Here is a 24,048-nt window from a genome sequence, read left to right on the forward strand (position 1 = left end):
AAATCATTCTTTTAAATCATGAACAAGGCTTTGCAAGACAATGATGCAAGGATGAGACAATTGCACCAAACAAATGAACTCACAACTCAGAAAATAAAAAACCTGCAACTGACAGTTTGTATCTAGAATGTACTCCAAAGGTCTGTATGTTGGATGCAGGTTTGGCCTCAGCTTGGGACACCTGGGAGTTGTAGAACTTTAAAGAGGTGGTGTCTATTAGAAGGAAGTCAAGTAATCGGGGGTATGCCACTAACAGGGATATTAGGACCCCAATTCCTTCCTGTCTCTCTTCTGGGGTGCTATGATGTAAGCAGGCTTCCTCTACCCCACCTCCGATCATTTTATAATGTACTTTGCCACCTCAGGCCTAAGTTCACAGAGCCAGGGTGGACTGAAATATTTGTAATTGAACCAAAATAAACTTTCTCTCCTTCTAAGTAGATTGTCTGGAGTATGTTGTGACAATGATGGAAAGCAGACTAACATACCTGGCTGCTGAGAAATCAACACAGAAAAGTATTGATAAGTTTGACAAGAAGGAAACTGACAGGATAAAATTCATATTGCTGAATCAACCAATTTTACCTCAAATTTGATAAAAAAGAAACTGGGGGTGGAAAGGAATTATTTCCCAGAATTTACAGAAGATGTTAATAGAATCATTCTGTCACTGTGAATTTAAAAATGTAACACTGGCTGGGCTATAGAAAAGGATTATTTTCTACATGAGTAGCATCTCATAAACTTGAGGAAGAACAGAACCTAAACGATGCATTGGCATAACATATTTTGTAATTATCCTTCGTTGAGAAAACAGAGGGAAGAAATTGTCTCCAAGTGATGATACATTTGCATGAAGATGACACTATGGATGCTGATGTCACTCTTTTAGAAGTTTTATTTGATTTTACTCATTCAAAAGTGTCACAAAAATGACAGTTTTCCTTCACTAGTCTTCAAGAGTTACTACGTCTCCAGTTTTACTTTGCCTCAGAGAGAAGCAATAAGCTCTCTTCTATTAATAACCTCAAACTTTTTAAGTAACAATTTTATGTGACATATATATGTGTGTGTGTATATGCTCTCCTGCCAAGCACTGGAAATTCAGAGGTAAATAAGATACTCTTAAGGTGAGAAAAGGAACCATGCTACCAGAGAATTTTCAGGAGAAATACATGTGAAACAGTTCTCAATAATAGCAATCAAGTATCTTCGAATGTTTGTTGAGGAGCTTGCACACAGCATCATTTCTAGATATAGGACAATACCAGGAGCAGAAAAAGCTCAAGCATCTGGCTGTAAGTTACTGCATGGAGTTCCAGGGACTAAAATGGAGGTCTCACACATGGCCCCTTCGAATTTAAACCATGAACCTAGAGGCATCACCACCAGTGCTCCTGAATCAAACTTCTCCTTCCTGTCCTGTAAAAGGTGCCAGTCCTTCAGATTAATGTTCTACAAGGGCGACACCTCATGGGTCTCCTGTGATGACTATGCTTGGCATAACAACCCACATCAGACCCTGGGATGGTCAAGGTAATAGCAGGTAATAGCAGAGGGACAGCCTAATGTTGGCCTCCATGACCACTTATTTATATTTCAGAAAGAAAATAACTGTGAACATGTTTTTCTAAACCCTCACAGCCATGTATTTTCCACGGTGGGTCTGACTGTCAGCAGAGTAAAACTTAGGCACTTAATGACAGGGAAGTATGTATGACATATAAACCATAGGTGTCCTAGAGGAAAACCCACATACCAGTGTCAACTGGCACTAGATTAATGCATGGCCTTCATGTGTAAAAGCGATCAAGTTATGATTCTGAAATTAGGCTATGGTATATTTTAATGGCTCAGAAGCATATTAATATCCCTTAAATAGAGAAGGAAGAAAACATGACATAAATGATATGAAGGAGAAAAGAAATTCACATTGATTAGCTAAGGTAAAAAAAATACAAAATACACAGACATCCTGTCCTCTGCACCTACGAATGCTACCTCATCTGGAAATAGTGTTAATGTGGATGTCACCAAATAAGATGAACTTATACTAGATTAGGGTCCAACTTGACCCAAATATGAAAGAAGAAGAGGTGGACACAGGGTCAGACATTGAAAATGCCTTTTGGTGATGAAGGTAGAGACTGGAGTGTTTCATGTGTAAGTCTATGGATTCCAAGTCTATGCAATCAGCAGGACCAGGAGAGGATTCATCTCTGGCCTTAAGTGATAGTAGTCTTCCCTGACAGCTCAACCATGAACGTTTAGCCCCTAAATCTAAAAGAAGAGGATAGATTTGTTTTGGGCCACTAGGTTCACAGTTATTTGCTTCAGAAAGCCTAGGAGACCTACAGAGTCACTGAACAGAAATGGCAGATGGTTTTGCTGACAGAAAACACCACCTTTGACCCAGTGTGTAAGTGTCAACTCAAGGAACACAGGGGTTTGGTTCGTCTTACTTTTACATTTATGCTGTTGTTGACAGAGAGATCTAGATTCCTTTTTGCCCTTATCAATACTGGCTATGTATACTCAGAGAAATAAGGAAATTCCCTAAACTTTAGCTTCCCAAATTAGTTGGGAGTGACATCATTTACCCTACAAGATCACAGTAAAGATTCTCAGTAAATGACATGAATCTCCCTATAGCATACTTGGATACATTGGGTTGATAAAAATTACTAGGATTTTGGAAATAAAATTACCCAGAGGAATGATAATTTTTTTGGTGGATGAAAAGGGTGGCAGATTTCTCCAGAGAAAGAAAGCTAACTGGATTTACCAACATTAGATTAGATACATAGGTTAGAGCCGTAATTAGATTACCACCAGGAAAGACTGAAATAGTAGGGTATGAAGACAAAATCCAATGTGCAGAGGACACAAACCTTGGCTGTGCTGATCCATCGGGCTCTGTGGAGGGCCCATTCCTGGGTGTGGTGGGCGCATGCTGGTGCCCTTCATGGATCCACAGTGGACATCGTCTACAGCCCCCTTGTCGTGTATCCCGTCCATGGGCTGAAACATGTAAACAGCATCCATTAGACACCTCTTTAAGGTAGAGTACTTCTAATAAGACTATCAAGAGATATCTCCAGGGTTTAAAGATATGACACACCCATTTACTATTTATTCCATAGTCCCATGTTTATATACTTCATAAGTAAAAACAATAGGAAGAAAGATTACACCAATAGGATCAGCAAAACCATCTCTAACAAAAAGTAAGGCTTTAAAAACTGTTGAGTTTCATTCTTTCGCCAATGTTACAATCTGTTTTTAACTTGCCAATTAAAAAAGAAAGTACCATTCCTAGGGTAGACCAATATTATTCTCTCATACCTCTGTAAATAGCCTTGAAACTCCTTACATATTGAACTTATTCTGGAGTCCAAATGAAGGCTATGTTAAACATCTGAGGTGACCTATTTTCCTGGTAATTTTTCTTCACTGGATGAATGAACCAAGGAAAGTTAAAAAGTTGAACCAGAAGGTTCCATGGCAGTTGGGAAGGAGAAGAACATACAGGGCAGAGAAGCAAAGGGGGGTGAGTATTGAAGAGGGGGGAGTAAAGGCAGAGAAGGAGGGGCATATGCTGTAGAGGGAGGGAAACCGAAAAGGCTAAAGGCGCAAGCTGGAAATTAATAAGCACAGGGGCTGGACATTGGACCTGAGGCCCAGAACGTGATAGACATACAATAAATGGCTATTGAACTGATGTTAATCCAATCCAGAATCAGGCAATGGGGCATGTGTTTGGAAAAGGAAAAGTCTATTCTTCCTCAAACTGTAATAGCAATTTTCAAAACAGCCTGAAAGGAACATTTCCAAGAGTTTATAAAAACCAAATGACTTCAAGCAAGAAAGTATGAGTGTTTGCAGTTTTGGAGAAAAGAAAGTTAATTTCTGCAGAGTCAAAAGCATGCACTTGAAAAGAGGGAAATTTTACCATAAAGAGGATGTTCAGAGGGAAAAAATGGGAAGAATCTGGTATAAAGAGTGTCACTGAGTCTGTTAAGTAGTGATAATAAAGAGGAAATCAAAGCCATCCAGCAGATGTATTTAGACCACTTGTTTACTTATTTTCAGTGATGTTGAAAAGCAGAAAGCTGAGGCTCAGAGGGAGATGGAGGAGGAAGACAAGGAAACACAGCCTCCTGAAAAAAGAAGGAAGAAAGTGAAGGCATCTGGCCAGCAGGTGTGTGCTCCATGGGTTCACCCAGGTCCTCACACTGAGGGATATCTGAGGGGCAGCAAGACAGGGAGAGCATGGTGGCAAAACAGCAAAGCTCAAAAGGAAAATCTGCAGAGCTCACAGGCAAGAGAAACACAAAGCAAAACCGAGTACCCAGGAGAGAGAGTAGGAGAGATCGTGGGACAAAAGCCACAGGTCAGAAGAGATGGCAATCAATAAAACTGCCCAATAGAAAACCAGGGCAGGACCAACCCTCTTCCACACATTTAATTTTTAAATGTTTCAATCACAAAGGTTAACTAAACATGTCCTCCACATTTTCTCCTTCGTTTGAAAGGTGAGGCCTTCATCCTCAGGTCATCCCAAGGTTCTGTAACTCAGGGACAGAGTTTATAAAGGCAGGGCTGATCTGGATTACATCTCAAAGTGAACATGAGATGATGCAATGACTTCAGCATGTCAAAATGTCACCCCAGAATGTGCCATGGAAAACAAGAGGCGTTGGTTCTTAGATATTTGACAAGAAACGTGTTTTGTTTTGTTTTTGTTTTTGTTTTTTAAAAGAGGGCAGCCAGGCATGGTGACACAGACTTGTAATCCTAGCAGGCCAGGGACAGAAGGAGAACAGGAATCCACACCATTCTAGGTTATGTAGTTATGTCAAGACCACCATGAGTTACATGGGACACTATCACAAACAAACAAGAAAAAAGAGGCTCGCAAACGTGGGGATCCTATAGAAATGCATCAGTAATAAAAGACGATGTTTTTGAGTAATAAATCATGACAGTACTGTTCTGTGACTGGGGAAAAAATCCACACCTGTCCATGCTGACACTGTACTTTTACTGAATATGGAAAAAGTGAAGTGCCAAATGCATGGACACTTGTTTCCTTGGGTAATTAGCTCATTTATCTTGGTACTGTTCCACTTTTTGCAATAAACACATATTACTTTTCTGATTTGGAAGTCATCAAATAACTTTTTGATTTTTGGATTATTTTTTTTTTTTTTTTAGTAGACCTTCCCTTTGGGGTTCTAATGCCCTACCTGGAAAATGACCTGAAGTCCTATAAAGTGAGGGAAGACCCACCCATTTCCCTGAAGACTCTTTGGTTTCAAGTAAGTGTCTTCTAGCACTTGTCTACTGGGATGGTTAACTTTACGTGCCATCTCGACTAGACCACAGGTATCCACATACTTGGTAAGCATTACATCTGGGTGTGTCTTCAAGGGGCTTCCAGATACGGTCAGCATGTGAATGTAAACTGAAGAAAGCATAGTATACTGGCCTAGGCAGCAGACATTAGCCCAAATTCACTCAGAGCCTGAAGACAGGAAAGGGTGCAGGTCGGGGAGCAGCAGGTCTGTCTGCTCCTGACCTAAGTTGGGCACTGGTCTCCTGACCTTCCGGATTCCCACTGGCTCCTCCAGGTCTCCAGCCTGCTCACTACAAACTGTGTGACCTCTCTAGAGGCCAATTCCTCAGGAGAATCTCTTATATGTCATTGGCTCTGTTTCTCCAGAGGGCCTGGATGTATGTGTTGCACATGTAAGTGGTAGGCCCACATGTGATATCATCCACAGACAGGGTGTAAAGCCTGCATTTGTCTCACGAGGCAAGACCTTCGGGTAACACATGATGCCCTTACAGATTTTCTTTGATTTGCTAACGTTCAAAGCAAATAGTCAAAGAGGAACTGTCTTTCTCAAAAAGGCTGTCTTTAGCATCTCCTACAAGGGCTCAAAGCTAAACGGTACCACTGTGATCATCTTCACAGCAAATATCTCATAAAGAGAGAATCACTAGAAACTATTCTAGAAATGAACAGACAGATCTTCTGAATGAGAGTAAGTCTGCTTCACAGGGACCAAGTTTCCCCACTGTGGTTCACTCACCACAATGGAGACTGAGCAAGACTACTGAGACTCGGGGGCCAACCTGAGCTATCTTCGAATCTCAATAAACCAATAAAGGAAGAATTTCCTAGAAACTAATTTTAATAGAGTCTTTTGAAAATATACTTTCTAATTTATTTATTATTTATTTAGTGTGTATTTGTGTGGGTGTAGGGGTGTGTGTGTATGGGGTGTGTGTGGGGTGTGTGGGGGGGTTTGTATAGGGGTGTGTATGTATGGGTTAGGGGTGTGTGGGGGGTTGTGTAGGGGCGTGTATGTATGGGGTGGGGGTGTGGGGGGGTTGTGTAGGGGTGTGTATGTATGGGGTAGGGTGTGTGTGTGTGTGTGTGTGTGTGTGTAAAATGTCAGTACTGCAAGAACAGCAAGTAATCTTAACCAGTAATCCATCTCTCCAGACCCTGAAATACCTTCAGAAAAAAAAAAAAAAAAAGACTTTGAACTTTCACCTCTTAAAGATTTAATTTTGTCAAATAAATTTCAACATTTTTAAGGAAGAATAATTTTCAGTATATTGATTTATGGATGATTACATTATATTAGGAGATCGGTGGGGGTCTCATTAACTAAGGTACTTATTCACTAAGTCAAAATACCTTTAGCCCCAAACTTGCTTACATGGTATGTTAGACCCTTGTATTTTAGAAAGACAACATCTTTATTACTAGGCCATCTGTAACAGGGAGAGTATAGCAATGGCAGTGTGTTTTACATTAGTTTGGGGATGGTTGTTTTTGCTTCCTGAGACAGAATCTCCTTACATAGTCAAGGTTGGCCTTAGAATACATGATCCTCTTGCTTCATTCTCCCAAGTACTGGGATTATAGTAATGTTTTTAACACCATGCAAATTAACACAGATTTCTAGCTAGGTCCTCATGTTAACAACAAGATGCTACCAGGCCATGCTTGGGAAGACCAGTCAAGTGGGAGAAACTGCACAAAATCTTACCTTATGCATCTGGTGCATGCCTTCCTGTGGGAAGTCTGCAGAGCCCATTGTTGACATAGGATGTGAGACACTGGGGGGTCCAGGACTGGGCCCCATCATGCTGTGGACTGAACCTGGGGATGGTCCTGGTCCTGGACTAGGCCCCAGAATTGGTCCAGGAGAAGGTCCAGGCCCCGGGGAGGGCCCAGGATGGGGCATTGCAGCTGGGTCTGTGGGTGTGGACATCTACTTCTCCCTGCTCTGCCAATCAGCAGAGTAACACTAAGCTGGAGAGGGGAAAAAAGAAAAGAAAGGAATGTTTCAAACATGATGTTAAGATCCAAATAAAACAGTTGTTAGAATTTGAAGGTGCCATTTCTATAACTAACATCAAACAGAACTACCCAGTCTCCTCCAGATGTCTGAATGAATGTGATATATATCCCTGGGCCCCAGTCTTTATGAAGACCACTTGTTTTAAAGAACACATACTCTAAGTGATTCCCCAGAAACATAAATCATCCAGGATACAGAGACACTCACTGGAGCAACTGAAATTTAACACATAAGCAGAATCTAAACAAGCCTGAAATATATGACTAAACACAGCAGACACTCTCCATCATAGACTGGCTTAGACTTCTTAGGAGCCACTGCCTCCCCTCCCAAAACCACTGGAATAGAAAATTCTTAACAAATAAGTACCCCACCAAGACTCATTTTCATAAGCCAACAGGCAATAAAAACTTAACAAAGAATTCTATATGACTAAAAGTGGGAGAAACATGAGTCCATCAATTGATAATAAACAGAGAAGTCTCAATTATAGAAAAAGATGAAAGATAGCCTGGCATTGGTGGCACACCTTTAACCCCAATACTTAGGAGGCAGAAGCAGGTTGATCTCTGTGAGTTTGAGGCCAGCCTGGTCTACAGGGCAAGTTCCAGGACAGCCAGGCCTACACAGAGAAGAATGAAGAAGAGGGAGGAGGAGAAGGAAAAGGAAGAGAAAAGAAGGAGGAGAAGGAGAAGCTATGGGGATCATATAGGTGTTAGGTTCAAATACATACAGACACAATTACTAGGTAAGTTCTTATCTTGACGCTTCTTGGAGTCAAATGAGACAGTACATGCAAAAACAAAACAACAAAATCCAAAACTACCACAGTCTGTATGCCTTGTCTCCCCACTACATCTACTTGACTGGAAGTAATCAAAATGGACAAAGAACTTACTGTCCTCCCAGACAAGTAACAGAACCAAAACCACTTGGACTATTATGGTTCATGATTTGTGTTAGGCCTCTGGCCAAAGATGCCAGAGAGTAGCTGTCAGTGTTTAGGGATGGGCATTCTGTTTCTCCAGACTTAACTGAGTACTACTCTGTCACCCAGCCTCCAAGCCATCCTGGCATTCCCCGCACCTTGGATAACTAACTGTCAAAATGAGTAAATAAGATATTTTCCAAATTCCTGTAGAGGATCAACTATCCTAGCAACACAGCTGAATGCCACCATGATTACACTTGTTCCATGTTCAGGAGTTATCCCACGGGCAGACATGTACACTGGAAAAAGATTTTTGTTGTCAACAAAAATGGCTTCACAAAATGCAGAATGGCACCACCCCCCAAAGTGTCTCCCTTACCTATCATGTAATGGCAGAGATGTAATTAGACTCATAGACTAGTTATCCAGAACAGAGCTCTTTCACAGTGAAGTCGAGGGTGAAGGAAAGTATAAAGAACCTCATCAGCTACATTCCTCTTCCAGTACTGACTCTCTAGAAAGCAAGGCCTAGTAAGGCAGAGCCTTACTCTTCAATCCTGTGTCCCTGGCACCTTCTATCTGCATGCACTAAGGGCTCAGAAAATACCTGGTAATTGTCGGGCATGGCAGTTCACACCTGCCAATACCAGCACTTGGGATACTGAGATTGGATCACTGAGAATCCTAGGGCAGTCTGGGCTACCCAGTCAGACCATGTCACAAAAGATACAGACAAAAACACAGCGAATAAAAAGCAGGAAAAACTTCAAAAGCAAGTAGATTCAACTTACTTTGAAAATAAAAACTAAAATGTAACCTGTGTTTGAGGTGTGTAAATAATGAAAATTTTTAAGGAGCAGGCAGAAACATAGGCTACTCTGGTGAATGAACTGAGGTTAAAATGGGAACTTAATACAAGTGTTTCCTCAAACACAGAAGGGTCTGGAATGAGTTATAACCTTAAGGACCCTAACAACCAAATGCCCTTTATTCTTTTTGTGATTAACAAAGCAGGTGGAAATAACTTTTGTATTTGCTTCCAACTACCTCTCACATAAACACAAACATGTTCGGTCAGCATTTTAAACTTAGGAAGCTGACGTCAATTCACAGATTCTACCAGTTATAATGTTCTGCCATGTATATCAACAAACCAATACACCCCTTCATTTTTTAGTGAATTAAAGGAAATTACTTAGTTCCTGTTATGGTTTGTTGTGAAATCGGCTTCAATAGGTATTTTGGTAATATAGCACAAGTTTGAACAATGAAGACACAAACACTCAAGTTAGCCTGGTATTCCTGTTGCTTATGTTTTACTATATATCAATCTATGACTGCATTCTTCATGTATTATTACTTTTATCTGGATCTCTGAGATGTTGTAAAACACATACAACTCCAAACAAATATTTCTCTCTCTCTTTTTTTTTTCTTTTATAGAAACTAAAAATTCTCATGAGGAAAAACACATTTGGAAGGAAATGTGAAGCTTTGGAGCACATAAGTGGAATGTTAATATAGGAATATGTTACCTGGAAACTACATGATAAGAGATTCTACAGACTCATGGATGTAATGAGTGTACAAGTCTACAAGAAGCATCATAGTATAACCATGGGTCATGTGACCAGGGAATGGTAAAGATCTAGACTCTCAGAATTCAAAGGTAATGGCTGACCTCCACCTCATCTAGGAATCCAGAGATCTGAATTCTGTCTCAAGTCTACTATCCCGGAGTTTCCCAGTAGGGTACTTTCCCCCTGGGATCCCTTGGCTCTCTCTAAGCTTTGGATGGGATTATCTCAAATGACCCTTCCATCTACCTGTGATCCAGTGTCTACCATCATCCAGAGGAACTCACAGTCCTCATCTGATCCTGTGCTCTAAAGAGCCACTGAATGGGCTTCTATGCCCCAAACTAGACCTGTCCATCACTCAAGTACCACAGGAAGAGGCCTCACAAAGCTAAGGCCAGTAGTCCTAGGCTTATTCCTCTTCCACATTTCTGCTGAAACTTTATTCTTTAGTTCAAATGCACAATGGCACAATCTTTCCATAAAGACAGCTAGGGCTACAAATGACAGAGGTACAAATCTCGAGGCAGAGAGCAGATTATCATGGAGTCAGCAATGACGGCCTCAAGCCTAGGCCAGTCAGCTCAGCTTTCTCATTGTGTCCACTCAGATCCTTGTCCCTTCATCCTTCCTGGAAGCACTCGATGGAGGAGATAAGGGGTGGTCACATGAGCACAGTGGGAGAGGGGCAAGCGCTCAGTCTGGGTGACACTTTGACCACAGGATGAAACCGACAATCTATTTTCATTTGCTGTTAGGGACAAAGTTCTGCATCACCTCATAAGGGAACAACCTATTCCAAGATGATGTGGCTAAGACACTGAAGGAAATACGCCTGGGGGAGAGCTCAGCTGCCGCCAGTACACAGGCAGTGCAGCCCCCTCCCCTCCGGGCCACGTTAGCCTCTGCCTCAGACTAGGACTCCCTGAGGGCCAGGCCACTGTGTTCTTGGCAAGAATTCTTCAGCTGTACACCCTGTCTTCTTCACCCAGACATTCTTGCCTTTACAACTGGGGAGTGTGTGCTTTTAAAAGGCAATGGCTGCACTCCCCACAACTCCAAATCCCACAGCCACCAGCCCAAGTCTCCCTCTCCCTTCCTCCTCTCCTATAGAAAGGCTGGGCACCTCCATCTGCATAGTAAAAGGAGTTCGACTTCATGGAATTTTAAGGGTCACCACTCCAACCAGGACAACCCAGACAAAGCTGAACACTCCAGTCTAATATTGCAATCCAGGGAATTCCCAGGACCCGCACGTGGATCATAGGATTTAAACACACCTACCATGCTTCATAACCATCCTAATCCCTTGAATTAAGGGCATAGGGTGTCAGGCTCCCATTGAAAAGGTGAGGGCAGGAAGCCAGGAAAGAAGAGCCTGGCTTGTCCAAAGTCATGTAGGTCGAAGGAGCAGAACTTCTCATAGAGCACTTTATCCTTTGACTCGCCGTGCACCAGTCAAGCAGGGTGTCTTCAGAGCAAGCCTACCACCACCCAATCAAGGTTAGCTGAGCCCTCTACTTTCCTACAGATTTAGGGAGCAAGAAACCCACAAATGAGTAGAGTCCTGAGTGAACGTGTGTCGTTCACACAGGCATGGCCATGTCAAGTATGCCATAGTCTCGGGCTCAGGGGGATGCCAAAGCCTTTCTGGGGGTGGGAGGGATGGGCTAGTGCAAACTCCAACAGTGTGCAGAAAGGTTCCTCTTAGCTTTCTCTCCCCCTGCCCCAGATGCGTCCAGCCTCAAGACTGCTTCCCTGCAGAGATTGCTTCTTCTGAGATTAACTGAACCTGTCTCCTTGATTCAGCTGTATACCATAATCCCTGCCTCCTCGCCTATCTGTATGCAATGACCCCACCTCATTGTCCAGCTGTATTCAATAGCCCTGCCTCTCTGTGCAACTCTATATAATAAGCATGCTTGCTGTGCTGGGTGCCATCGTTTCTCTAGAAGACAGCCCAGCCCACTTCATCCCAGCATACTGACTATAAGTATGTTTTGCATCTCTTCATTCTCAATGCCCTGGTTGGTTCCAAATCCCAGGGAGCCATGCAAGGGTGCACCACCTGAGATCATATGCCCGCCACCACAACCGTCATTTCCATCTTCTCCTTACTGCTTTGGAGACAAAAGAAAGGGATGTGGATTCCTAAGGACACAACCAGGATAAGCTCAGCTGGCCAATCACAAGGCTTGACCACACTGATTTAGGGATAGCATGCCTTGGCTTGAGCCTGGTACCTCTGTAATGTGTTCCACTGCTGGGCCAGACAGGGGGAGACAATGGGAGACAAAGAACAAAGATGGAAACAATGGCACAGGTGTTTTGCAATGGCCAGGATTTGGCTGGGACAATATATTTATCAAGGGACCAAGTAAAGAGAAGCCAAGAGAGCCTGAGATGAAAAACATCATTGCCCAAAAGGGTGCTGATGCTTAATCCAACACCAAAGCATCCATTTTTATCTATTTATTCTCAAGTCTACTGAGTGTCTCAGGCAGAGGGAAGTTACAGGAGAACAACAGGGACACACACACACACACACACACACACACACACCCCTAATAGGAAATGGCAACAAGAAAGATGGAAGTTCTTCCAAAATGAGTATGGGTACAGCTAAATGTCTCCAAGGCAACAGGCCAGGAGGGATAGAATGACAGAGAGGAGGGTTGCTAGAGATATAAAAACAAAAAATAGAACTTTCTAGAAACAAGAGGAGTTGGGGAGTATTCACTAACTTGAACAATACCCCCTAAACTGCCCTTCACCAGAGCTCTTAGGGAAGCTTGGAGACACCCAAGGACCCCAGCCAAGCTTTCCCAGAGCTCACTTCATAGGAAGACTTGGAGGGACAGGCAGATCATCATAAATAAGAACTTAGTCCAAGGCCTAAGAATAACAGCATCCTGGCATTAATTATTCTGGCTGTTACAGGAGAGAGATAAGGCTTGGGAGATAAGTCCAGATAGGAGTCCCTTTGTGTCTGCCTGCTGAGTCAGAAGAGCGGCTTGCCTTTTTCCTACATATCTTCTCTAAAGAGGAACTGAACTCCTTCACAAGTGGCAGCCACATGCCTAGAACTGGATAGAGCACACCATTAGTGTTGGTAGATGGGTAGTGCATAGGACAGGAATTAAGTCTACCAGGAGGAGCCTCTAGTTCAGAAGCCAAACTCACTTGCCTCATAGTTAAACACCATGAAAGGCCCAAACTGCTGCTTGGCCTGAGAAGTGCAACTGTAAACAGTTCCCGATATAAATTGTAACGGTGATAAAAATCATACTGTGCCTAAAGCTAATGTAAGTTGTTCCACCCAAACCCTAGAAAAGCATTGAAAACACATTCTCATGGTTATTCATGTTGGCTTGCCATTCATTTCAAAGTCATGTATGGTTTAAGAAGTGCTTGGATGAGAACTTTTCTGTTCACTGGGCTTCAGTGAACTTTCTTTCATCTTTCAATCAGGGAAACAAATTTAGGACATGCCTGAGCTGCTGCACTGCCTTTAAATAAACTGCCTTGGGACCATCCTTGTCCAGATTCAGACCTGGCAAAGGCTGGGAGGAAGCTGGGTGCACAAGGAAGATAAGAACAAACTGGGCTGCACTAATTAGTGGACACACACACACACACACACACACACACACACACACACACACACACAGTCTCTCTCTCTCTCCCACCCACCCCCACCCCCAGGGCTCCAGCACTGCCTGGGCCTGGGCCTGGCTTCACCTTATCAAGGCCATGGATACCTGAGTTACCACCCTCCAGCAGTCATTCACTTTACAGCACACTAGTGAAGACCGATGACATTCCCACCATGAAAGGTGTTTATCATAAATCCCAACTGTAAGAGGTCCCTTCACTACAGAAACAACACACCTTTCTAATCTGGGCCTCAAGGAAGAGGGACAAGCCAAGGTTCCCTCACTTGTAAAATCCATGTGAGCATGCACTGCTAGGCCCAAACCAGCAAATCAAACTGTCAAACCCAAGCTTCAAAGAGGGCACCCTGAAGGGTAAGTAACCACTCATACATGCTGTGTGCATGCCTGTCCTTCCCAGACATGCACAGTCTCTTTCCCACAGCAACCTCATCTCAGGGTGATGACGACCATCAATGGCTGACACTTCATTCTCTGTTAAGAAAATGTCATCTATACACTAAACTTTTTTTTTTTTTTTTTAAGTATGAACTGCACGCCCTAAAATCTGGTTGGCAGGAACACTTTTCATTGGGAACAAAATTCAACATTTAGGCTTCCATGCGGGAGTGAACCAGTGTTATACATTTGATGGCACTGGGAATTGAACCCAGAAAATGAGCCTAAGGTAGAGGCAACCCCTCTACCACTAAAGGACACCCTCTAGCCCTGACTATCTTTAATCTGCCCAGCATTCTTTGACCGGCACAGTCACAATCAGAATTCAACAACAAACCCTTCAAATCCGTGACAGTGAAAGTGGAGAGCAGTCACTGATGAATCTGACAGTGACCATTGATGAGTGCCATCAACAGGTCCACTGAACCTCTTTGCATTTCAAGTCCCTTTCCTACCACAGAGGCACACTGGAAAGCCAGCTGCAGGTTTAGTTTTGAGAGACACTAAATAAAATATAAGGTGTGCAGACACCCTGTGAGCTTATAGTAGACAAACGCTCATTACTGCCAGGATCCTTGTAAGGTCTTCAATTCTCACCATGAACTTGAATATACAAGTTACCAGATGGGCCGGTAGGATTTGCTGAAGGAGGCAGAGGCAGGAGGATCACAAGATACCAGATGAGTCTAAAATATAGCTATGTTCAACATGTTTGAGCTATGGCTCAAACATTCTGACAGAGGTTGGAGGGTTGGCCCAGTGATTAAGAGCACTGGCTGCTCTTCCTGAGGAAGAGCCACATGGGTGGCTGACGACTGGACTGTTTGCAACTTCTGGCCTCTGTGAGCACCAGGCATGCACACAGTACACAGACATGCATGCAGACAAAACATATACACACTAAACAAATAATATAGAGATATTTGATTCTGAGAGACAAGCCTCCAACATAAACTGAGCAAAAAAGATTCATGCTCTAGCCTGTATGTCATGGCTTCCTACAACCTCCAACTTCATCTGGTAAGAACTCTCTCCCAGTGGGACTGACCTCTTGGTCCAGGCAAACCAGTCCAAACAGGTACAGTGGTCTTCCCAAGGCTTTGTCCAAGCTGAGTCCCTGTGACCTAGGCTTTCTTTTGACCCCAGGTGACCTGCACCCCCCACCTCTGCTCTGTTGTTCTACCACCCTAACCCTGTCCTATCTTATCTAGGAAGTCAAGAGAGCTGGCCCTGATCTCCTGTCACAGGACTCAGCAGGTCACTTGCTTCTCCCGTGTTTGGACACTCAGGAAAATTCTGAAACCACATCACTTCTTACTGACCACTGATTTAAAAAACAAAAAACACAAAAGAAAACAGAATTTTGGACTTTGCTTAATGGCATTTCAGAACAGAACAGCACACCACAGAATAGCTGCAAATATTTGCCAAGCTATTATGTGTCCAGTTGTTAAAAAGCCTGGGGGCAGAGGAGGCTTTCCTCCCAGACAATAAATTTCCATAGGGATGGCTCATCTCCCAGTGGGAGGCAGAAACTGCAGTACCACATCCAACAGGCAAAGAAATGCACAAGCATCCCAAACAACACAGGCACAACTGGAATGCAAATCCACAGAGACTCCCTGTCAGATAACCTGGGTGCCAACACAGTACATTTATTCTCAGCTCTTTCTTTCTTTCTTTCTTTCTTCCTCCCTCCCTCCCTCTCTCTCCCTCTCCCTCTCCCTCTCTCTCTCTCTCTCTCTCTCTCCATAATTTTAACTTCCAAATGTCAAATCCAGCTTTTTAAAAGAAGAGGGACTTATAATTACACCTTAATGGCTTTCAAGTCATGTTCTATTTCAGCCTCAACTTCTGGGGATTCCATTCATCAGTTACAAACACCAGACCATACTTGGGATTCCATTCATCAGTTACAAACACTTTTGTAACTCTTTTAAAGGGTTTCTAGCACGGAAGTGTTTGCACAAATGTAGATCATATACTGGAAGAAGACTGATGTTTGTTCCCAAAAAAAATGCAGTACTCTTAGATGCTTTAAATCGCCCAGAATTATAGCCGGAATATACCTGTCAGAATGTCCCACCAGCCTCATAGAACCGGTAAAATACCACAATTCACACCAAGTTTCCCTGAAGTCCAGAAATAAACCATGAGCTAGGGCTGCTGCTCAGTTGGTAGAGTATGTGCCAGGCATGCACAGAGCCCTGGGTTCTATCCTTAGCACAAGGTGTAATTCCAGGAGTTGGGATATCAGAGCAGGAAGACTGACAAATTTGAAGAAAAAAAAAAAGTCAAAATCTGTATCACTATTCAGTTCATCACTCTAGATGACCACGTGAGAGAGTGAATGAGGTCTTTCTAGGCAGTGTTCAAAAACCCACCATTTAGCTACCGGACTGCATCAAATCCCTTACACGGCTTGACGAAGTATAATTATTCAAGACCTTTACTATTTAAAAGTGCTGCTATATCTTGAACATTTTCAAGGAAAGGTGCTAAATTAATGTGGACAAATAATAAAGTTATAATAAAACAGCAACAGAGACATAAAGTCTTTCAAACCCTGGTGTAAGATCCCATTTAATTTGGTAGTAATTATGTCCTTTTATAATAAGTATATGAAAGGGCAAATAAATATGCTTTTCCATAAACTCTGACAGAGTGTAGTGTTAGACAACTTTTTGTATAGAGAAATAGCAAGCAAACACACACCCATAATTTCCTAAACATGATACCAAATAAATTACCAGCATCTGTATTGTTTTATACCCAACTACTATACAGTAATTCATCATCTCATTAACTGGCTAGATACTTAAAAGTTCCATACAAGTGAAATTATTTTTTGTCATAAATGACATGAAATAAAAAATCAAAAGTAACCCTCCAAATATGGCTTTTCATGAAAGGCATTTTCTCATTTGTTCATTAGAAGTTATCACGGGAGGGAACTGTGACCCACAGTTTTCTGAGGCCACTTGTGCAAAGGAACACACTATCCACATCCTACAGCATCTTTAGAAAGAGTATGAATCGAAACTTCTGGTGGTTCAGGCTAGCTGACACTCCTTCACAATGCTGAGACAGGGAAATGGTCCTGAGCATGGTGCCTGAGATAAGTCAGCCCTCCTCGTGGCAACATGTCAAAATGTCATAAGTAGTGATTTATTATTTCTCTAGAGTAGCAAAAAGCTGCTGACCTAGGAGGGTTTGACAAAGGCCTTGTTTACAAAGCAAGACTTATGAGGGAGGAGAAAACTGGAAACGCTGGAGGACAGCGCCACTTTCATAATTTATGAAACTTCTCTGTTTACGGTCCTCCCCCAAAACACAATGAACCTTTACAATGAGACGTCAAAATATTAAGAGTATTTTAGAGTATCATGGCCACCTTCTAGAAGAGAAAGCTGTGCTCTTACCCCCCAGCCGGACCCTCAACACATCCTGCCTGCAGAATGGTTTATTTTTAACTTAATCAAAGAAATAAAGCTTTAAATAATTGCATGCAAGAAGGTTACCTTTTAGGTATACTGTGTCAGGAATACTTACAAGAAAGAATTCAAGCCCTAACCAGACAAGAAGCATACTTTTATTGTGGTCAATTCTAAGCCTCAGGTGTTGGCCAGAGCACTTTTCAAGAAACTTGATGAGAAATGCTCAAACAAACCACTTTACAAAAGAACAAAAGGAAAGATCTAAGAGAGCTTTGAACAGGCTGCATGGTGATTGTTTCCTGTGAGACACCACAGGGCAGCCAGAGCCAAAGCTGGGCTATGAGTGATACAAGTCCCAGGAGAAAGACTGCATGAGCCCCAATTCCCTGCCAAAGGTTCTGACACTTCAAATCCAAGCTCATTTAAAAGCACTCTCTACCAGTATGGCCGCACTTTTCAAAGGCCCAAACACAAACTAGATTGACCTCCACCTGTGGATTATTTACCCCCTCAACCTACTTTAATTACCTTATCAACATAAAGGTGTCTCTAAATCTCTTTTTTCCCCAGTAGTAAACATTTGAAATGAAAGAGAGCATTTTGTAGCCCTTTTGTTTTTTTTTTATATTGTGAAGTGAGTTTTTTCCCCTTAAAATTTTTTTAGTGTACATGAACTGTACAATATAATGGGTTTCATTATGGCATTTTTCATGCAGGTTTATAGTTGTACTTAAACCCAATTACCCTCTCTTGTCCTTGGTCCCAAGTCCCCTCCTACCCACACTTATGGGTCCCCCTCCTCTAACTAACCAAAGGCAGTATTTCAGCAAGCCTGGAGGAATAAAAGGGCAATTAGATTCTGAAAAGACAAAGTGTGTCCCTATTTGCATAATAATGCCACCTAAGCATCAACCCTGCCACACCTCCTAACCCTTCACTAGCTGTGCTTGGCAGTCCAGAGGCCTGACAAGTCCCTGGTGGGTAGTTCAGGTAAGGCCTCACAAACTGGAAGGAAATGTTGCCAGAAACACTGGAATGTGCATTCATAACATCAAACGTGGCTTTTAGGTTATTTAAAGGAGTTCTCACTGTTTTCTGAGTCCTAGGCAGTTTGGATAGGACTTTTGTGCTACCAAACCTAACCACCTCTCACACCAACACAGGTGTTCCCACAAGCAAGACCATATAACCAAAAAAAGTTTGAAAATTAACTAAAACCTTAAACATTACCATGCCCAGCCATAAACAAACGTGGTCCTTAACGTCTTCCTTATGCTCCATTGTTATGCATACAAAGGAATACGTGTCAACATACTGACTAGAAAGGACACAATGATGACACCTCTCCAAAACACTGCTAACTCCGGTCACTCTGGTTTTTCAAAAGCACCAACCTCCCTCCACCGCACTGGGGAGGAGGGGAAAAAAAAAAAGGACACAGCCTGGCAAAACTCTCCAAAAGTTATATAAACAAAGGAGGGAGAAGCCCAGTGTGGGCTTCGCACCCATGTGCTACTAAAATTACATAACACCCGGTGCAGACACTGAATGAGGAATGATTCTGCACTACACCCCCCCCCTCCACTCCTACACCTTCTTCCTTCGCTTTAAACACCTCAATGCCCCACGAGAGAGTGGACCGCTTGGGATGTTTCTTTTCTTAATGGACTGAATCCTAGGAGAGTGGAGGCATGTTTAGGCCCCGAAGTTTGAACAGCCGCAGGGCGAGACTCACTCTCTCCGGACCTGGAGCAGAAAGGATTGACAACGCCAGCCCAGCCACCCGCGAGGCCTCCTTCTCCCCCGCGCGGTGCCTCCCGCTGGAAAGTTTTCCCTGCGATCGATTGCCTGCCTGACTTTGCAAGGAAGGCGAGCCAGAGACCTGAGGGGGCCCCCGCAGAGAAAGACCTAGAAAGCTCGGCGGGCGGTGGCGGCGGCAAGAGCAGCAGGCTCCTTACCTGGGCTACGCGGAATGGCCCCGGGCTCAGGCGGGTGGCGCCTGGGGCAGGGAGGGAGCGGAGTGCACGCCACTGCTTAGGCCGGTGCCCGCGGCCCTGCCCCCGCCGCCTCCTCTTCCTCCCTCGCGCGCGTCATGTCACGGCGATCAAACATGTCTGTGCGCTTCGCCGCGGTGACTTCCTGATTCTCCGCTGCTCGCTCGCGCGCGCCACGCATTCGCCCTCGCCGCCGCCGCACGCACCGCCACCGCCTCCCGCCCTCTCGCCACCAGACCCCGCCGGGTCTGCGTCCGGCTCCCGGGAGAGCTCAGGCGGGAGGCGCAGCCCGCACAGCTCGCCACGCACTGGTCCCTAGCGCACTGCACACTCGCGCTAGTCCGCCGCCCCCTCCTGCCCCTCCACCCGACTTGTGGCCCTGCCAAACTTTTTTTTTTCCGGGTTGATTGGTGTCCAACTTCCCTCCGCTCCCATCCCCCAGGCAGCCCCGCCAATCCCCCGCTCACCACCATCCGCAGCAAACAGCAACTCAGATAAAAATAATAATGTAATCCAGGCGGCGGGGGCGAACGCAGACACCCGCACCCGGCGATCTCCCCCGGGGTACCGGAAACCGGCGCAAACGCCGGGACCGGAGTGCGGGTGTCTCCTGGAGTCTGCACCGCTGCGCCCCGCCCGGCACGGTGTCACTGTGTCCAGGCTGCGCGGCCTGGTGCGGGGCACCAGGGGGAAACAGTGATGGTGTGCGCTTGGTGGCTGGAGGGCGCCCAGGGGCTGGCGCGCTGGACCGGTGATTTGGGGAAGTGCATCGCGGCACCTTTGCAGATGGCGTGGCCCTGTTTTGCAACGCCAACCGGAGGGGAGGCATCCCGGCTTTGGGGGTTGGCAGGGGTAGGGGTGAACTAGGTTGGGATGGGAATATAGCAAACTCAAAGCAGACAGCGAGAAGGAAGGGGTGAGTGTCATAGCTGGGAGGAGGCTCCCACCGGCTCTCCCCGCCTCCCTCCTTCGCCACCCCCCCCCTTCCCTCTCCACTGCAGCCTTTCCCTTCCCGGGCGAAAGCCACGGCCGCTACCCGGGCGCGCGCGGGTCCTGTTGTGACAGTCAGGCTGAGAGGATTATCCGGATCATGGCCTTCCCAGCCCTCAGCCTCCGCGGTTCTCCCGGGTCCCTGTGCGCCCCTGACATCCAGAACATCCCAGGCGCCCCACAGCCGCGGCTTCCTCGGCGCAAGCCAAGGAAAGACACCAAGCACAAGAAAACAAACCCAAAGAGGGGGTAGGGCAGGCTAACGGAGCCCTGAAGGCACCTCGTACTTCTTTCCTTGGGGCTTCCTTCCACCCCCTGCAATGGGACCCGGGTTAGACACCCTGAACTTCAATACCCCAGCCCGCGCTGCCTCCGTGTACCAGACAAGGAGGTCTGCGGCGCCACGGCCACAGTCCCCAGGGCAAACCCTTCGCCTGAAGGCCTGTCACCAGTCAACATCTCCTTCCCTGCCCGAGGGGACCCGAGGAGTGGAGGTGACACCTCCGAGCCCGCAGGCACCGACTCGGCCGCCGCCTGCTCAGTATGCCAGCCTGGACTACTCCCGCCGCCACGGTCTGCTCGCGTCCCCGCTGCCGGAGCCCTTTAAACAAGTCTCTGGGAGACAAGTAGCAGCCGTGTTGGTTGGCGCCCTGCCGCCAGCCCGGGCTCTTCGCCCTCCTTTCTCGTTTCCTTCCAACTCTAATGGAGAGGATGGCTCGGGTGAACTGTCGCGTTTCCTTCCAGCCTCCCCCCCCTCCGGTTCCCCCAGACTGCTCTTGCCACCCCCCCACCCCTCACCCGGCGCCGCTTTTAAGGGGATGGGGATGGGGGATGCAACCTGGCCGAGAGTGTTGCAACCCTGAGTTGGCAGCTCGTCGCTGTCAGCCCGCCCCGGGTCAAGGCTATGGCTTGTTGGGATTTCTTCCCCTTGTCCCCTTGAAGTAGTAATTATCACTGTTGTTATTATTAGAATGGCGAGGTTCGGTGGAAACTTTCTGGTTTCTTCTATCGCCGCCCGGGAGCTGTCGTTAGAGCATTCCACCTGAGGCCCGCGAGGAAGAGGCGGGCTTTTTGTTGTTGTAGCGGTTGGCCCGCCTGTTTGTTTTGGTCTTCGAGCATGCACAATAAATAATGATTAGGATAAGGATGCATAATCCGGGGTGAAGGCGGTGCGGTGCCGGAGGGGTTCGGCTGCGAATGCAGCCTGGAGGCCGGAGCCAGGGAGAGAAGAGAAAGGAGTTGTAAGTTATATTTACCTTGCTCGCGAGCAGTGTGCTGGCTGAATCTTCCCTCTGTGAGTCACCCAGAGTACAGAAACAGAGGGAGCGAGGACTAGATTATGAATATGACTTCATTGATGACAGCCGTCCCCTCCTCTTCCTAAACTCGGGCTCCGCCCCGCGTCCCACCCTCGCCGCCTCCACGGGCGCCGGAAGACGCGCCGCAGTTGGCCCCGCGCGCCGCTCCTCCCTGCCCGGCCCGGCGCGGGTTGGCGGGACGCTCCTGTCACTCGCCCTGCTCAGCGACTCCGCACGCGGGGGGGAGCAGGGGGCGGTGTGCAAGAATGTGGATCGAGACAGCTCTACTGTATGCGTGGATCCGTGTGTGTCTGCGAGGCGCCGGCTCTCTGCTGTGTTTGTGCCTGGAGCAGAGAAACTGCGCAGGACATGCAGCCAGCCCGCAGCCCTGCTGGACTAGGGCGCCGCGTGTCCCTCGGCTGGCAGTAGTCATCCGAGCTCCTCGGGAGAGGCTGGTGAAGACCCCGAAGGGAAGGGGTGGACAGTCGTAGTAATAGAACGTAGTAGTTCAGGGGAATGTGGAGACCGTGCTGGAATTTAAGTGTGCCTGCGCCTGCCAGCTCGAGCCTGCAGAGAGAAAGGGAGGGGATGGCGGGGGCAGGGCTCCGAGTGGCACCAAAAGCTGTTTGTGGCACAGTGTTATCCGTGGCGGGGGGGGGGGGGGGGGGGATGGGTATTATCATACCAGCTGAAACTTTTTCGACCTCCCTTCCCCCAAGGCTGTCATAAATCTGCGTTCTTCTCACTCACCCCCCAACCTCCCCCCCCAGTGAAAAGGGAGGCGGCACAAAGAACGAGTCTGCCAAATCTGTCTCATCCATAAAGGGCTGCAAGCTTCCAAATGCCAGCGACGAGAAACAGCTGAGAGGCTGGACGCCTAGTAAATAAATAAACCCGTCTAACCCCTCTGTTTACTTCTGAAAAGCACTAAGCACTGTCACCTCCCCTCACCTGTCATCTTCGAGTAAAATATACACAAAAATATGGGGGGGGGACATCCCCCTGGTGGAGCGGAAGAGTCAGGGGGCAGCTGAACCATGGGATCTGCTTTTGATTTAAAAAGGAAAATAAATCTCATTCTCTACAGACCAGAGTCTCCTCTCGCTTCCACCCCACATTTAAGACCAATTAAGGCTACAAACTGCAATTTTGCCTGCACATAGTGGTTTCCAGAGCGAGTGCTTCAGTTTCCTTGAAATACAGTACATCAGCTGGACCCTAGGTCACTATTTGGTGAGGCAGTTTTATTTTTAGTTTTATGAAGTGTGAAAGAATGTTAGGAGATTTTAAATCAGGGCCCTATTATATTAGACTCAGATTAATGTAGGTGCTTGACTCTTAAAATTAAAACTGCTCCTATGTGGTCGTATTATGAAAAGTATGATTTATCCCTTATTTTGCAATGTAATGGCTTAAATTAGTCATTCAAAGTGCAGTGTGACTATTCGGTTGAGGATCCCTCCTACCTTAGAGTAAAATCCTATTTTAAGACGGTTTATAATTTTACAGAATTGACTGTGGGGCAACAGGGTCTGAAGTGCCATTCTAAGGATGCTCAAGCTTTGGTACTGGATATGTTGATGACTAGGAGGAAGAGGAGCAAATGTCAGATTCGGTATGTGCTCGTTACATTGCAAGAAGGGTTTATATCACTGGCCCAGGCCTGGGAGGAAACACTACAATGTTCCCACTTTCACCTAGCAGGAAGAGGGAATGATCACCCACCCTACAATTTTATAGTTTTCCAAAATGCTTGTTATATTTGTCTTCCTTGTTCTTTTGTGTATCCCAAAGTGAACTTCAAAGCAAAACAAAACAAACAACAAACAAAAAAACACAGACACTAAGGGATTAGAATATAGTGTTTCTCTTCTGAGAATGGACCAGTATAAGAGCAACTGGGATTCTAGTCTGAGAAACACTAAACACAATAATGTAGTAAATATACAATCTGAATACTAACTTCTAACTGCCTAATGTTTCAGCTTTACAGAAATATAGCCAGAAGCTTAATTGTGTATAACAAAAGGCTTTAACCTAATGACAATGCTTATCTTTATTCATTAACAAGGATTGGGTTTGAACTTTTATAGGTCTAATTTGTTTCCTTTACATGTCATTGTCATATCCCAAGGTTAACAATTTGAAGGTCAGGTGGTGGTGGTGCCTTAAATCCCAGAAGAGGCAGGCAGAACTTTGTGAGTTCCAGGACAGTCTGGTCTATAAAGCAAATTCCAGGACAGCCAGGGCTGTTGCAAAGATAAACCTTGTCTTGAAAAAAAAAATAATAACAATTTGATGATATCACACTGTGTGTGTGTGTGTGT

The 24,048-nt window shown here is 45.4% G+C and overlaps 1 protein-coding gene across 6 annotated transcripts in view; it reads right to left on the reverse strand.

Moving 5' to 3' along the window:
• Smarca2 (SWI/SNF related, matrix associated, actin dependent regulator of chromatin, subfamily a, member 2) overlaps window positions 1–21,844 on the reverse strand; it is a 163,435-nt gene extending 141,591 nt beyond the window's left edge. For 4 of the 6 annotated variants that reach the window (XR_007835478.1, XM_051199842.1, XM_051199841.1 and 1 more), the window contains exons 1-3: window positions 21,680–21,844; window positions 7,068–7,333; window positions 2,892–3,021 (exon numbers count right to left, since the gene is read on the reverse strand). Coding sequence is in view for 5 of the 6 variants with exons in the window: in XM_051199842.1 (XP_051055799.1) it covers window positions 2,892–3,021; window positions 7,068–7,292 (355 nt within the window). In the remaining variant the exon portion in view is untranslated. Of the gene's footprint in view, window positions 1–2,891; window positions 3,022–3,345; window positions 3,501–7,067; window positions 7,334–19,397; window positions 19,616–21,679 lie in introns of those variants that run through there. The other 2 variants (XM_051199840.1, XM_051199843.1) reach the window with 2 other exon arrangements.
• Between the last annotated feature and the right edge of the window lie 2,204 nt (window positions 21,845–24,048).

Source organism: Phodopus roborovskii, unplaced genomic scaffold, assembly GCF_943737965.1.
Source record: "Phodopus roborovskii unplaced genomic scaffold, PHOROB, whole genome shotgun sequence".
Classification (NCBI taxonomy): Eukaryota; Metazoa; Chordata; class Mammalia; order Rodentia; family Cricetidae; genus Phodopus; species Phodopus roborovskii.